Raw genomic sequence first — 17,527 nt, 5'->3', positions numbered from 1 at the left:
AATTTCTCCAAGAAGGTGGCAGGGTCGGGGCCCTCAGATCCCTCCGGGAGACCGATAAACCGGAGATTGGACCTACGGGCCCGGTTCTCGAGGTCATCTTGTTTCTGTGCCAGTTGCTGAACTTGGCGTTGCATATCCTCTTGAGAGTCCTGCAAAGGGTACAGTGTGTCCTCTGCCCGCCCGAGCCTGGTCTCTGCCTCCGTGACCCGCTCCCGGAGTTTGGTCATGTCATGTCTCAGTAGTGAGATGTCCACCTTCACCTCCTCTATCTTTGTTGTGAGTGTGGACTGGCATAAGGAGATAGCCTCCAGGACCTTTACTGTGTCCGCTGCCTCGTGCTCTATATGGGGAGCCGCATGAGCCGCAGCCGAGGCGCCATCTTGTTCCTCAGGGTCCTGCTCTGTCCTCCGGTATCTATCCAGAGACGAGGAGGCTGTATTGTTCCTCTTCGGTGGGGACATGTTGCGGAGGTTGCGCTGTGCTGGTTCTCTCGGTTTTTGTAGTAAAAAGTCGGTTTTAGAAGTGCAGGATTTCTATGTCAGGATCTACCACGAGCGGAGCTTCACTCACACACGTCCTATCTCCTCGCCATCCAGGCCACGCCCCAACTGTTTACTCTTTTTAAATCTTAATCACAACAGAAAATACCCAAATGATCCTGATCAAAAGTTTACATACCCCAGTTCTTAATACCATGTTTTGCCCCCTTTAACATCAATGACAGCTTGAAGTATTTTGTGGATGAGGCTCTTTATCTTCTCAGATGGTAAAGCTGCCCATTCCTCTTGACAAAGCCTCCGTTCCTGTAAATTCTTGGGCAGTCTTGCATGAATTGCACGTTTGAGACGTATTGAGGCCACTCCAGAACCTTCACTTTATTCTGCTGTAGCCAATGACAGGTTGACTCAGCCTTGTTGTTGGAATGTCAAAGTACGTCCCATGCGCAGCTTCCTGGCTGATGAATGCAAATGTTCCTCCAGTATTTTTTGATAACATACTGCATTCATCTTGCCATCAATTTTGACCAAATTTCCTGTGCCTTTGTAGCTCACACAGCAAACTACCTCCCTGTTTCATAGCAGGAATGGTGTACCTTTCATAGGCCTTGTTGACTCCTCTACAAATGTAGTGTTCATGGTTGTGGACAAAGCTAAATTTTGGTCTTAACACTCCAAATGACTTTGTGCCAAAAGGTTTGAGGCTTGTCTCTGTGCTGTTTGGTGTATTGTAAGCGGGATACTTTGTTGCATTTGCGTAATAATGGCTTTCTTCTGGCGACTCGACCATGCAGCCCATCTTTCTTCAAGTGCCTCCTCAACCCTTTCATGCCTAAGCCAATTTCTGACATTTGTTGCTTACAAGTTAAAATCTGTATTTTTTGCTAGAAAATTACTTAGAACCCCCAAACATATTTATATATATATATATATATATATATATATATATATATATATATATAATATATGTATGTGTGTGTAATTCTGCAGATGAAACCCCAAGAGAGGATACAGTGGACCATAGTGTAATACCATCAACACTGATTTATTATAAATAAAAAGAATTACACTTACAAACAGCGGTTAAAATCTTGCATAAAATTGAATTGTGAAGCCGGCCGGCTACAGTACAAATCTTGCATAAAATTGAATTGTGAAGTCGGCCGGCTACAGTACAAACGGCTCCCGTCCTCCCGTTTCAATTATATCTCTCTCTATATATATTAATGCATTCACACAATAATGAGATAAAACAAAGTTCAGGGATATTCCTTTATTGCAAATCTATGTACACTACAAACTTTATGATTGAATCGGTTCTGATATTGCTGTTTTACTAACCTGACAGCTTCTTATTCTAAATAGGAAACCTTCATTTTGTTTGCAAATATTAAAGATTCTAATCACCAGCAAGAATAAGTCCTTACATTTAAAGAGCACCTGTCATTTCAGATCCATCTTGGCAGCGCCTGTTAGCACGCATTCACTCACCTGCTGCCGCCACATCCCTCACCTTGTGTCACTGCCGCATCACCAGCCGTCCCATTAAAGTGAATTCGGTGAGGCAACAGCGGGTCAGAGGAGGAGCCGCTGAGAGACAGAGATGACAGTTGCTCTTTTAAAAATTATGTTTTAAATCAAGCCTTTTTACTAGTGATTTAAATTGGTATGGTTTAAATCAAATCCACCGTATTTATAACATTTGTATCGTGTTTTTTCTGGTTTTTTGGTTGATATTCTGTCTCATTTAAAATACACTTATGGTAACAATGATAGGCCCGTCATTTCTGTGTAAGTGGGCAAACTTACTAAATCTGCAGGGATCAAATAATTACAGTACTTTCCCCCATTGTACAGGCAGTCCCCGAGTTACGAACGACTCCTACTTACGAGCGGCCTCAAATGCCGGCCACTTGTGGTCCATGCTGGTCCTGGATACTTCCGGACACATCCCATACTGCAGTACTGCATGGCCAGAAGAGCCCCAAATAACATAACAAGCGCTCAGAACATCCCACATCCATGCACAGGCAGACGTTACACTTATGCAGTGTTGCGACTTCCCTATTGTGTTTGTAACTCGGGGACTTCCTGTACATGTTTGGTTCCAGGTGGTATTGTATTTCTTCCATTTAAAAATCTCAGTCTCGCAAAAAAAAAAAGCTAAGGTCGCCCCATGAATGCCTGATAGCCACTGCTTCGTTCGCTTTTTAGACTGCTCCAGTGTGAATTTAGACTCAATTTGTTAGATCCAACGACTATTGTTCAATAAGATTGCAATGTGGATGGCCAGCTCTATTGCTAGCCTTCTTTCACAACTGAGCACCAGTATTGTTGCTCAAATATAAGCTTGTATACACCTAGCCAATTCTTTTGCCTTTCACCCAGCTTCCTTATGCCCAGTACACACGATGAGATTATCGGAGGAATGATCGTCTGCTTTTTTTTTTGCGTGCTAATCTCAGATCGAATCTGATGAGTTTACTAAAGTCACGAAAATATGCTTACGACAGAATAAAAATTCGAAAGTGATGTCATGTGTTTGTATTGCATTTTCGAATGACAGTTGTATTATTATTATTATTATTATACAGGATTTATATAGCGCCGACAGTTTACGCAGCGCTTTACAACATTAGGGCAGACAGTACAAGTACAATACAATTCAATACAGGAGGAATCAGAGGGCCCTGCTCGTTAGAGCTTACAATCTAGGAGGGAGGGTCAAGTGATACAAAAGGGTAATAGCTGTGGGGGATGAGCTAATGGAGAAAATAGTGCAGTTGTTAGATGGAGGCAGGATAGGCTTCTCTGAAGAGGAAAGTTTTCAGGGATCGCCTAAAAGTGGATAAAGTTGGAGACAGTCTGACAGATTGGGGTATGGAATTCCAGAGGATGGGCGAGGCTCGGGAGAAGTCCTGGAGGCGGATATGGGAGGAGGTGATGAGGGAGCTAGAGAGCAGGAGGTCTTGGGAGGAACGGAGATGGCGATTAGGTTGGTATTTTGAGACTAGGTTAGTGATGTAGCTGGGGGTACTGAATAAACAAAAATCGCACGATCTGGCATTGTACGAAAAATGATTCCGTGCATGTCCAATCAGATAATATCGTATGAACTGTCCTGATCAACTCTCTAAAGCTCTGTACTAACGATGGGATTATCGTACAGTCGCTCTGAAATCTGTATTTTTCGTTTCGATTTTCTGATTGTGAGTACCGGACATTAGTTATAATGGCTGATACTTGTGTTTCTGATCTGTAAAGGGAAGCAGTAAAGAATGCTAGATGGAATGCCGAGCTCATATCCTAATGCTGCCTCGGTGGAATTTGTCTTACCCATCCATCATTTTGTGTGTAGTAGAAGGATGGAGAGGGTGAGGATATCAGCGTGTCACTTGTCCTACCTGTTATGTGACAGCATGTCAAGGCAGCAACTTTGGGTTTGTCTGATACATTGTGCTTTGTCCTTGCGCTATGTGCGTGGGATCATGTTTTCATTCTTTATTGTACTATAATGTCACTGGACAAAAGGGTGCTTTAAAATGTACGCACTCCATACAAATAGTCTTTCAACAGTTTCAGCTTTCTGTTCTTTACCAAGATTGCAGTTCTTGAAATAAATTTCTGACCCGATGATTCTAGAGCAAAGTATGTAGACTGTATTTATTTTCAAGTACACTTATATCATTTCCTGTCTCTGGCTTTTTTCCGTTTAATTAAAATGAGTCTATTTTAAGTGGAACTCCAATCAAAACCTTTTTGTTTTTGACAGAGCAGGAATGATTAGATCTTCTGTCATGTATTTATTGCTAAAAAAGTCTATTGCCAAATTTGGGAGGTTTCCCCTTCTTACAGGAAATATGACACAGACAAGACTAAAAAGTTAATATCGGTCTCTAATCTTTCTTACCAAATCCATTAATTTTTTTTAAATTACTGTTGAGCCTCTTCTGAATTTCTTTCTCTATTGTCACTAGAACAGGAACCGAGTGAAGATCTCTTTTAGGGATACATACGTTTTAAAAAAACCCGGCAGAGCATCTAATCCTTTTCTATTCTTTAGGAAGCTGAAAATGTCTGAGTTCCAGTAAAGGGCTCATTCATGCTATTTTTGGTGATCTGCGGTTTTCCACACTGGATAAACACACATCCCTGCTAGGACACTTAGAAAGCAATTGTTTTGTAAGTGTCCTGTTCAAACAACATGTTGACGTGATGGTCTCTGTGGGAAAAATGGAGCAAGTCTGCATTTTTCTGCAGTGCAGTGTTTGGCGTAGCAGTGCAACACGGGCGGTGGAAAGAAAGAAAATTGCTCAATTTCACCCCCTCCACCAAAAATGCCTCCCACAGCGCTATTGTGAAGGCTCCCTGCCAGCAGAACACTATAGCGATGTGGGAGGAGCTATAGCCACCGGCAGGAATCAAATGGATCGACTTTGGTACAATCAGCCTGCCCTTACTTGGATCAAATCTCTCCCAGTCTCTACTGAACTGGCCTAATTTCGATCCATGTATGGCCAGCTTTAGCCTTGTTTTCTTCATTCTGTCTACCTTTAGAATATACAGTAATATGTATTGTTTAGACACCATTTTGTAGATTGCTCCCTGTTTGTAAGCTTAACCACCCATTTTACACCGAACTGTACAACCTTGTTTAGATCTAACAATTGTATAGTGCAGGGGGTCTGCCTGATTAGAAAAAAATTAAAGCAGTTGTATACCCGCACATAAAAAACAAAAACAAAAAAAAAAACCCTGCAAGGCAAAGGCATAATGAGCTAGTATGCAACGCATATTAGCTCATTATGAAATACTTACCTTGGATCAAAGCCCCCGTATTGCAGGCCGGTCCACGCCAAGGGAGCTGACATCTTGCCCTCAGCGGTTCTTCCGGGTTTGCGGCTCCGCCGCTGTGAGTGGCCAGAGCCGCAATGACGTCACTCCCGCGCATGCGTGCGGGAATCTTTTTCCCAGCAAGGTCTGGCAGTGTCTGCTGGACTTTCAGCCGATCCAACTTTACACTCTCTGGATCAAAGTTGCATCAAAAGTCGCATCAAAGTAGTGCAGGAACCTTTAACCTTCTCAATGTCGTTGATTTTCAAAGTTGTTGCTTTTCAGCTGTGCGGCATGGGCTGCCTCAGGTGTGACAAGTTTTTTTTCTGTCATGACCCATCAGCTATGTAGTGTGAAGCTCTTTCAAATTACATCTAGTTGGATGGATACACTTTCGAGTGTATGTAACACAAACCCTATTTTTTTTTTTTTTTTTGTATTTCCATCTTTGCGGCCAAATTGGGAAGACGCCTACTTTATTTTTGCTTACATGTTCCCATTCACATTGCATAACTTTAAGGCCCCTTTCACACGATCGGACCGTTCAGGTCCACCTGTCAGTTTTGACGGCGGACCTGAATGGGCGCTCCATGTTAGCCTATGGAGCGACGGATGTCAGCGGAGACATGTCCGCTGACATCCGACCCGGTCCGATCCGTCGCTATCGGATCGGGAGAGATCTGATGAAAACAGACGTGCTGCCCGTTTTCATCTGATCTCTCCATAGGCAGCAGCGGCGCCTGACAAGCCCCTCCCCGCTCAGTGAGCAGAGAGGGACCTGTCATCCGCCGGCTCAGCGGAGATCAACGGAGAGATCTCCCGCTGAGCCGGCAGACTCCGTGGAAGCGGAGTCCGCCTCGTGAGAATGAAGCCTAAAACAAATAAACATTTCTACTTACCTTTTTATTTAGAGAAAAACCCTTCATAATGTTACTTTCTATGTAATGTTAAAGAGGGGGCTCTGGGAAGTTAATGGTTAACATAATTAACCATGTGTGTGCTGTACTGTCAGATTGTCATCAGCAGTAAACTAGATGTGCACCATGTTCATCAAATGTTTAAAGTGGTTCTAAGGGCACTTTCACGCTGCCAGCGCCCAGGCGTCGGCGGTATAGCACCGCTATTCTTAGCGGCGCTTTACCGTTGTTCTTTGCAACACTTTTCGGACGCTAGCGGGGCACTTTTAACCCCCACTAGTGGCTGAAAAAGGGTTAAAACCCCCTACAAAGCGGCGCTTTGCTGGCAGTTCGGTGGCGCTGCCCATTGATTTCAATGGTCAGGGGCACTTTAGGAGCGGTGTATTCACCGCTCCTACAGCGCTGCAAAGAAGCTGCTTGCAGGACTTTTTTTGACGTCCTGCCAGCTCACCGCTCCAGTGTGAAAACACTCTGGCTTTCACACTGGGATTGCAGCTGAGGCTTTTTTCAGGAGCTTTACAGGTGCTATTTTTAGCGCTAAAGCGCCTGAAAAAACTCCTTCCGGTGTGAAAGGGGTCTAAAGGTTCAAGTTTTTTTTACCTTCATGCATTCTATGCATTAAAATAAAAACACCTTCTGGGTTGCACCTTGCTATTGGGACATTCGGCAGGTGGGAGGAGCATGACATGTCTGTTTAAAAAAAAAAAAATTAAATAGAACAACTTTAAGCTGATCTCCATGTTTCATTTAGGTTTTTTTTGGACTAAGCTGGTCAAAACAAAATATTTACTTCACTAACAGATGCATGTTAAATGAAACATGGAGATTAACTTTAACTCTTTGTTAGGATAAACAGTGTGCACATCTAGTTTACTAGATGACAATCTGGCAGCACAATATACACATGGTTAATTGTCCCCAACAGAGATGAGCGACATGGGCTGCAACCTGATAGAGGTTCTATCCCTCTGCCAGAACACGCTGGTCAGTGCTCTCTGCCTTTTGCTGAGAGTGCTGATCGGAATTCGGTCAGCTGCTGGTTTTCCAGCATGCTCGTCCAACAGAAGCCGGCTGTTTGGACCAGCTGCCTTACACATGGACCGAATGCCGGCCAGTTTTTATTGAACCGGCCGATGTCGCCCGGCATTCAGCCCGTGTGTACGGGGCTTAAAAAAAAAAAATTAAGTCAGCAGCTACAAATACTGCAGCTGCTGACATAATAATCGGACACTTACCTGACCCAGGGTCCAGCGATGCTGGGGGATGAAACCCCGATCGTCTTCCCCCTCCTCTCTGTGGCGCCAGCATAGTCACTGTAGGCGCCTGGCTGTGACTTCACAGCTGGGCACGCACTGCACATGCGCGAGCCACGCGGTGCGCCGTGACTGGCTGGGCAAACATGTGGGACCGGTGAAGTGTCCCAGATGATTGCCAAGAGGGAGGGGGGAGAGGTGATTTCCCTTCTGGTGCCACGGTGCGTCGGGAGGAAGTGGGAGCTGGAACCCTCTAAAAATCCGCTCCCCCCCCCTCCCCCAAAAAAAAGGACATGCCAAATGTGTCATGTCAGGGGGTCACCTTCCCTTAAAGCGGAAGTTCCATTTTTGGGTGGAAATCCTCTTTAACTTTCCCCAGTACTTTTTAAAAAAAAAAAGTTTAGCCAGAGTTCTATTTTCATTTTGGCAAAATGAAGAAAGGTGAAATGCTCCTTTTGTTAAATACTAGTAATGAGATGTCGCAGAGTTTGTTTTCCTCTTATGTAATGCTTCAAAAAAATTCAGTGTTGGCTATTTATAGATGCTGAAGAAATGTAATAAATTCCTCTCTCCCTCCCTCCTACTCCTAAGTGATGCCACAATCAATGTTGATCTGATTCTTCATGCAGAAATAACTGCATTGGCTAAGAGTTTTTTCTTTTTTTTTCTGTTTCAGTTGTCCATATTTGCATAGGACAACGGGTGACACAGAGAGAAAATATCACCTACGATATTACAAGACCGGTACTTGTATTCATGAAACAGATTCTCGAGGACATTGTGTGAAAAATGGACCCCATTGTGCCTTTGCCCATGGTCCTCATGACCTTCGACCTCCTGTCTACGATATAAGGTAATCCAGTCCTGTGTGCTAAGATTTTTTCATGACCTCAATGTCTGTGGGGATTTGTCAAACTGCAGATACAGTGCCTTGAAAAAGTATTCATACCCCTTGAAATTTTCCACATTTTGTCATGTTACAACCAAAAACGTAAATGGATTTTATCTGATAGACCAACACAAAGTGGGACATGATTGTGAAGTAGAAGGAAAATGATAAATGGTTTTCAAAATTATTATTTTCAAATAAATATCTGAAAAGTGTGGTGTGCATTTGTATTCACCCCCTTTTACTCTGATACCCCTAACTAAAATCTAGTGAAACCAATTTCCTTCAGAAGTCACCTAATTAGTAAAAAGAGTCCACCTGCGTGTAATTTAAGCTCATTATAAATACAGCTGTTCTGTGAAGCCCTCAGAGGTTTGTTGGAGAACCTTAGTGAACAGCATCATGAAGGCTAAGGAACACACCAGACAGGTCAGGACAGGTCAAGAGTATGGCACAACTGCAAACCTACCAAGACATGGCCGTCCACCTAAATTGACAGGCTGGACAAGGAGAACATTAATCAGAGAAGCAGCCAAGAGACCCATGGTAACTCTGGAGGATTTGCAGAGATCCACAGCTCAGGTGGAAGAATCTGTCCACAAGACAACTATTTAGTCGTGCACTCCACAAATCTGACCTTTAGACCCCTTTCACACTGGAGGCGTTTTTCAGGTGCTTTTGGGCTAAAAATAGCCTCTGTAAAGTGCCTGAAAAACGGCTCCCCTGCAGTCTCAATGTGAAAGCCCTCCGGGGCGATACGCTGGCAGGATGTTAAAAAAACTCCTGCAAGCAGCATCTTTGGAACGGTGAAGGAGCGGTGTATACACCGCTCCTGCCCTTTAAAATGAATGGGCACTGCTGCCAAAGCGCCGCTTTGCGAGTAGTTTTAACCCTATTTTTGGGGCTTAAAAGCACCCCGCTAGTGCCAGAAAACCCCCGCTTTACCGACACCCCAGTGTAAAAGGGGCCTTATAGAAGAGTAGCAAGAAGAAAGCCATTGTTGAAAGAAAGCCATAAGAATATCCCAAAGCACTGTTCAATCCATCACACGAAAATGGAAAGAGTATGGCACAACTGCAAACCTACAAAGACCTGGCCGTCCACCTAAGCTGACAGATCGGGCAAGTTTTGTGAGAAGCCATGTGGGGGATACAGCAAATGTGGATGAATGTGCTCTGGCCAGATGAGACCGAAATTTAACTTTTTGGCTAAGCAAAACGCTATGTGTGGCAGAAAACTAACACTGCAGATCACCCTGAACACACCATCCCCACTGTGAAACATGGTGGTGGCAGCATCATGTTGTGGGGCTGGTTTTCTTCAGCAGGGACAGGGAAGCTGTCGAGTTGAGGTGATTGGAAGATGAATGGAGCCAAATACAGGGCAATCTTGGAAGAAAACCTGTCTGCAAAAGACTGGGGTGGAGGTTCACCTTCTAGCAGGACAACGTCCCTAAACATGCAGCCAGAGCTACACTGGAATGGTTTAGATCAAAGCATATTAATGTGTTAGAATGGCCTAGTCAAATTCCAGACCTTAATCCAATTTAGAATCTCTGGCAAGACTTGAAAATTGCTGTTCACAGTTGCTCTCCATCCAATCTGACAGAGCTTGAGCTATTTTGCAAAGAAGAATGGGCAAAAATGTCACTCTCTCTAGATGTGCCAAGCTGGTAGAGACATCTCCAAAAACACTTGCAGCTGTAATTGCAGTGAAAGGTGGTTCTACAAAGTATTGACTCAGGTGGGCTGAATACAAATACACGCCACACTTTTCAGATATTTATTTGTAAAATATTTTGAAAACCATTTATCGTTTTCCTTCCACTTCACAATTATGTGCCACTTTGTGTTGGTCTATCACATAAAATCCCAATAAAATACATTTACGCTTTTGGTTGTAACATAACAAAATGTGGAAAATTTCACTGGATATGAATACTTTTTCAAGGCACTGTAAAACCGATTTATTTATTTATTTTTTTTTTTTTTGGAATAGAGCAGCCTCAGTCCAGTTTTAAAGCTGACTATATTCTAATCTTGGGAAATTTTCCCTCATTTCCTAAGTGGCCACCTGGTCAGGAAACCAGAGGGAATCTTTCCAACTGGGATACTGCCAGTACTAAAAGCTACCTAAAAACTTGGTCTGGTGTTTCAAGAGATTGTGTAGTACAGGGCTCGAAAAAAAACCCCAGGTCGCCATGGTGATTTTAAGTTTTGTCCTGGTGCCTGGGCTGTCGTTTGAATGCCCCCCACACCCTGCACATGTCCATCTGCGGCCCCTGGACCGGCATAGCAGGTGCCGCCGGGTAGAGGGGGAGGAAGGAGAGCGGACACACATCTGCTCTCCTCACCTTTTAGTTCAGGGATATGCAATTAGAGGACCTCCAGCTGTTGCAGAACTACAAGTCACATGAGGCATAGCAGGACTCTGACAGCTACAAGCATGACACCCAGAGGCAGAGGCATGATGGGACTTGTAGTTTTACAACAGCTGGAGGTAAGCTAATTGCATATCCCTGTTCTAGTTGTTGACCTGGAAGTGATGTGTGACATCACTTTTGGGTCCCTGTTGACAGTTTCCCTTGGCCATCGAGGCTGGGAAGGAATGTAATGCAGTGCGATCTGCATTGCATTACATTCAGTTGGGCACAGGGGGACATGCAGGGTATTTTAGACCCTGCATGTCTCATTAATGAGAACCTGTTACCAAAAAAAATCACATAGGGGATTTTTTGTCATGTAATGGGGAAAAAATGTGATTTAATGGTAAGAAAATTAAAATTGCACCCAAGCACATGGAATCCCCCCCCCCCCAGACCTTTGCAGTAATATTATGTGACATAAAAAAATGGAACTACCACAATTTTTTTCTCTAGGGTGTCTGCTTTCAGAAAATATATAATGTTTGGGGGTTTTAGGTAATCTTCAGACCTAAAATTATTTTTTAAATGTGTGCTGAAAACACAAAAACGACTCTGGCTGTGAAAGGGATAAAGGATAAGTTCACCTTTGGGAACATATTACATGTTCCACCCATATGATTTGTTAGTTAAAAAGAAAACTGGCTCCTATCTTTTTTAGCTGGCTCTTAGATTCAAAGCAAATTTGTCAAGCCCTGGTGTAGTGGTTCTGCACATACAGTATTTTCCTTCCTTATCATGGAAGTAAAATGTATAGTCTTCTATCCAACCAGCAGATGATGCTTTTGATATCATTTCACATATTCAGTTCTCACCTTTCTGTAAAACAGACGATTGTTAAAAACCTTGAATGAGGCATCACAGCACTGACTACTTCCTTGTCAGAGGGCTCAGAGAGGATGTGGTAGTGAGAAGGGTGCTGCAAAGTAAGCTTCGATTGCTGTGCTGTAATTTTAGGTAACCCATAAACTCAAAAAAGCGATGTGCAATTTAGAATAGAGATACAAATGTTCTCCCGAGTGGTCCCCTATATACAGTGCATTTGAAAAGTATTCACAGCGCCTCATTTTTTCCACATTTTTTTATATTACAGGCAGCCTTATTCGAGAATTGATTAAATTCATTATTTTCCTCAAATTCTACAAACAATACCCCATAATGACAATGTAAAATAAGTTTGTTTGAAATCTTTGCAAATTTATTAAAAATAAAAAATGAAAAAAATCCCATGTACATAAATATTCACAGCCTTTGCTTAATAATTTGTGGAAGCACCTTTGGAACCAATTACAGCCATAAGTCTGAGTATGATGCTACAAGCTTGGCAGTTGGGCAGTTTCTCCCATTCTTCTTTGCAGGACCTCTCAAGCTCCATCAGGTTGGATGGGGAGCGTCGGTGCACAGCCATTTTCAGATCTCTCCAGAGATGTTCAATCGGGTTCAAGTCTGGGCTCTGGCTGGGCCACTCAAGGACATTCACAGAGTTATCTAGTAGCCATTCTTTTGTCATCTTGGCTGTGATCGTATGGTCATTGTCCTGTTGGAAGATGAACCTCCGCCCCAGTCTGAGGTCTAGAGCTCTCAGGAGCAGGTTTACATCAAGGATGTCTCTGTACTTTGCTGCATTCATCTTTCCCTCGATCTTGACTTGTCTCCCAGTTCCTGCCGCTGAAAAAAATTCCCACAGCATGATGCTGCCACCACCATGCTTCACTGTAGGGATGGTATTGGCCAGGTGATGAGCGGTGCCTGGTTTCCTCCAGATATGACACTTGCCATTCAGGTCAAAGAGTTCAAACTTTGTTTCATCAGACCAGAGAATTTTGTTTCTCATGGTCTGAGAGTCCTTCAGGTGCCTTTTTGGCCACTCTACCATACAGGCCTGATTGATGGAGTGCTGCAGAGATGGTTGTTCTTCTGGAAGATTCTTCTCTCTCCACAGAGAAACGATTGAGCTCTGTCAGAGTGACCACCAGGTTCTTGGTCACCTCCCTGACTAAGGCCCTTGTCCCCCGATTGCTCAGTTTGGCCGGGTGCCCGCTCTAGGAAGAGCCCTGGTGGTTCCAAACTTCTTCCATTTACGGATGATGGAGGTCACTGTGCTCATTGGGACCTTCAATGCTGCAGTCATTTTTCTGTACTCTTCCCCCGATCTGTGCCTCCATATAATCCTGTCTCGGAGGTCTTCAGACGATTCTTTGGACTTCAAGGCTTGGTTTGTGCTCCGATATGCACTGTTAACTGTGGGACTATATATATATATATATATATATATATATATATATATATATATATATATATATATATATATATATACTGTGTGTATGTGTGTGTATATATATATATATATATATACACACACACACACACACACACACACACACACACACACACACACACACACACACACACACACGTGTGTGCCTTTCCAAATCATGTCCAATCAACTGAATTTACCACAGGTGGACTCCAATCAAGTTGTAGAAACGTCTCAAGGATGATCAGTGGAAACAGGATGCACCTCAATTTTGACTGTCATGGCAAAGGCTGTGAATACTGTATGTGCATGTGATTTTCTTTGTTTTTTTTATTATGAATTAATTTGCAAAGATTTTAAACAAATGTCTTTCACGTTGTCATTATGGGGTATTGTTTGTAGAATTTTGAGGAAAATAATGAATTTAATACATTTTGGAATAAGGCTGTAATATAACAAAATGTGGAAAAAGTGAAGTACTGTAAATACTTTCCGGATGCACTGTGATCAGAAAAGTGATTAGTATACTGTATGTGCATGATAAAGATATGTTCAGTTAGTAGTACAGAGAGTCTGTTTTTAATAATGTGAGAACTGGCCCATGGATATGCAAGGGTGGGGAGCAAAAAATGCAAGCTCTGTTCAATACAACTAAGCAGCAGGAGTTAACATGCCTATGATAGAAGCATACAGACGAGAGAGAGAGCTAGTGTGTGTGTGTGTGTGTGTGTGTGTGTGTGTGTGTCTGTATAAGTGTATGTACATTTTATATATAAAGTAAGTTATTTAACTTTTGAAAATACTAATTTGAAGAAATTTGCAGTAAAAGTGACCAGCACTGGGCCAATATAGACACATCACCTCGTATCCGCTTAGTTTGATCATTTATTTCTCTTTGATTGGTGCAACAGGGAAATCCAAGCACAGGAAGCCTTACAGAATGGGCAGCTTGGGAGTGGTGAAGGGATTCCTGACTTGCAGCCAGGAGTCTTAGCTAGCCAAGCAATGATAGAGAAGATCCTCGGAGAGGACCCAAGATGGCAAGGTAAGTTTAGGAATAACACAGGTCAATACAAACTTGCATATGACTATTACTGTATCATTGAAAGGCCATTAAACCTAACCCACAAGCTGGACTATATAAATGAGCTATTGATGCAGTCATTTGCAAAAATAAGCATGCCTAATAGAAATTGTTGAATTTTTTTTTTTCTTTCAAGATATTTGAACAGGGCAACATTAGATCTTTTTACATGGTTCTTACAGTTAAAGGTAATATACTTGAATTAAAACACAAGACATGTTTGCCTTTTTAAACATTTGTTCTACAAAAATATCAATAGATGTAATGGTGTACTGTGAAAAAGAACACCCCTGTCCTCAGAAGATGTTATTGCCTCCTCTATCAGAAATGAGTTGTAGGCGTTTTGCTAACTGCCCACCAGTCTTTGACATCGACTCAATTTTTGACCACTAATCTATGCAAAATTTCTTTAGATGGTTGTGAGTTTCCTCATATGACCTGCTCGTATGATCGTGTTAAAGTGATATTTAAGTTTTTTTGTTTTTGTTTTTTTAAATCACAAACATGTTATACTTACCTGCTCTGTGCAGCGGTTTTGCACATAGCAGGCCTTCTCCTCTTTTCTGGTCCCTCGACTGTGCTCTTGGCCGTTCCTCCTGCCAAATGCCCCCAGAGCTAGCAGCTTGCAATGGGGGAACCCAAGCAGGCTCACTCCCAAGCTGAGGCTCTGTGTGTCCATTTACTGCTCATCCCCGCCCACTCTCTCTCCTGATTGGCTCAATGGCTGTGATTGACAGCAGTAGGAGCCAATAGCTCCCACTGCTGTCTCGGCTAATGAGGAGGCAGAGTCCCCGGAGTGCCGAGATATCCGCAAAAATTTTTTTAAAAATCGTACACTCTTATATACACAATCCTATCCCACAGTTGATCCAGAGGAAGGCTAAAAACCCCAGCAAAGCATTAACCAATTTGCTCCAACAGGGGAAAAAAATCCTTCCTGTTACCCTGAGAGGCTAATCTTCCCTGGATCATTTTTTTTTTTTTTTTTAAAGGTAACTTTATTGTACAGAAAGAGAGATTGTACAAAACATTTTTGCAAGTGCAAAATAAAAATTGACACAAAGAAAACCGAGTACAATCACAATACAGAATGTATAAAATGTCCATTCATTACATGTGGGTCATGGACTGAAGGACCAAATCGTTTACAGACATAAACTGAATATCATCCTTAGAACAGTGGTATACAAGTATGACAATGAAGAAGAATGAAAAAGAGATTGGGCAATAAATCTTTTATCCTTAAAGTGGAGTTCCACCCACTTTTACAACTCTTCAGCATCCCTCACTACACTGTGCACTGTAAACGAATTGGATATTTTAAAAAAAATTTTCTCAGCACCTACTGTATATCTGCGTATATCTGCTGTATTCATTTTTCACTTCCTCCTCCCTGGCTGTGGCCCATCGCATCATTTCCTGTTTGCAGTGCCTACTGGGAAGGGGCGGCAACTTCCTCTGACACTGCCGTTGCTATGGAAACCTGACCTGAAACCTATTGCACTGTTTGTACTGCACTGAGCATGTGCGAGATCTGCAAGGATGAGATCCAGGAAGAAATACAGTCTGGCTTCAGATGCCCACACTTAAGATGGCCACGGCCTGCTGTAAGTTTATAAAATAACAAACTACTGCTATAAACTAACAAAACAGACCTTAGTTTACAGACTAACTTTACTAGAATACATTAAGCTTGTGTATTATAGGGGTATTTTTATGTAAAAATATAATTTTGTCCGAAAAACCACTTTAAAGTGGTTGTTAACCCTTTTCCATAACTTTATATAAGCCCCTCTGTGTTATAATAACAAGTGCTCCTGTCTGTGTGTTTTATATTAAAAAAAAAAAAAAAAAAAAAGCTTCCTTTTTACCTTGTTTCACAGCGGGTTCCCCGCGATCATGTTACCGGCCGTGTCTCACCTCTGCCCGATTGACAGATGCAGCTGGGCGGGGCCGAGATTCCTCCTGCTGATGTCAGCCAAGACACGAGGAGAGAGCCAGCCGTCTCGTAATCGCAGAGAACCGCTGTAATATACGGTAAAGGAGGCATTTTTTTAATAAAGCACACAGACAGGAGCACTTGTTATTAGAACACGGAGGGGCTTATATAACATTTTAAAAGTTATGAGACTAGCAGGAGCGAAGGGGGCTGGCATTGACACAGGGGCAGACAGGCAGGGAGGGGAGCACATAGGAACACATAGGAGGACAGGAGGGCTGTAAATGACAGAGGAACGTAAACGGACCACGATATCAGGGCTTAGCAGCCATGATAGAATGTGGTCAGTTTACAGAGAGGAGGGTATAGCCAGGCACGATCAGCCAGGTATTACAGGTGTTGCAGGGGGCCAAATGACACATCAGAAGCACTGTGCTATATAACATGCTTTAAAGGGACAGTATCTTTTAAGCATTACTCTAAGTACTAGGTGGTATAATGCGATCAGAATTTACCTATAAATCTCAGGTCTTATGGAATTTACGAGGGCAGCCTCTGGCTTCATATGTAAGTTTGTACAATGGGAGTGCCTGATTAATAAGAGTAAGCTAAAAGGCTATAGTAAAGGGGGCTGAGGATTTCCAGTGTATAGTTATAGACTTTTTATTATAATCTAAAGCTAGGCATAGGAAGAGTTGGCTGTTTTTAGAGAGAGACTCCTCACCAATATAACCAAGAAGGCACCTTAAAGGGTTTCAGATGTTGGGTATTAGGGAAATTGAGCTGATGAAAGCAGTGATTTCTGACCAAAACGCTCTAACCGGTGGGCATTCCCATACCATAGGAAGGAATGTGCCATCTGCTCCATTCCTCCATTAGTGACCAGGAAAGAATCTGTTATGTACAGGAAAGAATCTAGGCCTTTTTTAAAGTTGTAGAAGAGATGCTATGATGGATGATATAGAAGCCAGGAGCTCTGGTGACGGGGATAATTTATGCAGAATTTCTATAGAATGAAGCTTGGTAATTGGAGCTTGGATGGATTCAGATCTTTCTTAGCTGTGCTCCATGTTGAATAAACACCCCCGCAAGACGGCTTTCAGAGCTTCCCACTGGGTGGGCAAAGGGTTCTAATTACCCGTATGGTCAGACAAGAAATTGCGTATTGCGTCAGTGTTGGCTTGTAGCAATTGGGTCAGACATAATGGTGTCATTTCAATGCCAAGTCCAGTCAGAATGAGAACTTCAATATTAAGAAGAGAGTGAAGTGATCTGACCAGACAAAGGATCTGATGTCCATTGAAGGGTTCCAGTCATGAACATAAAAGACTGGAAAAAATGTAATCCAGCCTACTATGTTTACTATGTATGAAGCGAAGAGGGTTAATTTTGGGCTTAGTTGGTCATGTGTAAACTAGAGTCAAGCCATCTGTCCC

The 17,527-nt window shown here is 42.7% G+C and overlaps 1 protein-coding gene across 2 annotated transcripts in view; it reads left to right on the top strand.

Annotated features, from left to right (window-relative positions):
* UNKL (unk like zinc finger) overlaps positions 1-17,527 on the top strand; it is a 246,284-nt gene that overhangs the window by 70,523 nt on the left and 158,234 nt on the right. For both annotated transcript variants that reach the window (XM_073636796.1, XM_073636797.1), the window contains 2 exons: positions 8,177-8,353; positions 13,980-14,113. In XM_073636796.1, the coding sequence (XP_073492897.1) occupies positions 8,177-8,353; positions 13,980-14,113 (311 nt within the window). The remainder of the gene's footprint in view (positions 1-8,176; positions 8,354-13,979; positions 14,114-17,527) is intronic.

The sequence above is a fragment of the Aquarana catesbeiana genome, linkage group LG06 (genome assembly GCF_042186555.1).
Source record: "Aquarana catesbeiana isolate 2022-GZ linkage group LG06, ASM4218655v1, whole genome shotgun sequence".
NCBI classification, from domain to species: Eukaryota; Metazoa; Chordata; class Amphibia; order Anura; family Ranidae; genus Aquarana; species Aquarana catesbeiana.
This window is presented reverse-complemented; position numbering and strand designations above follow the sequence as displayed.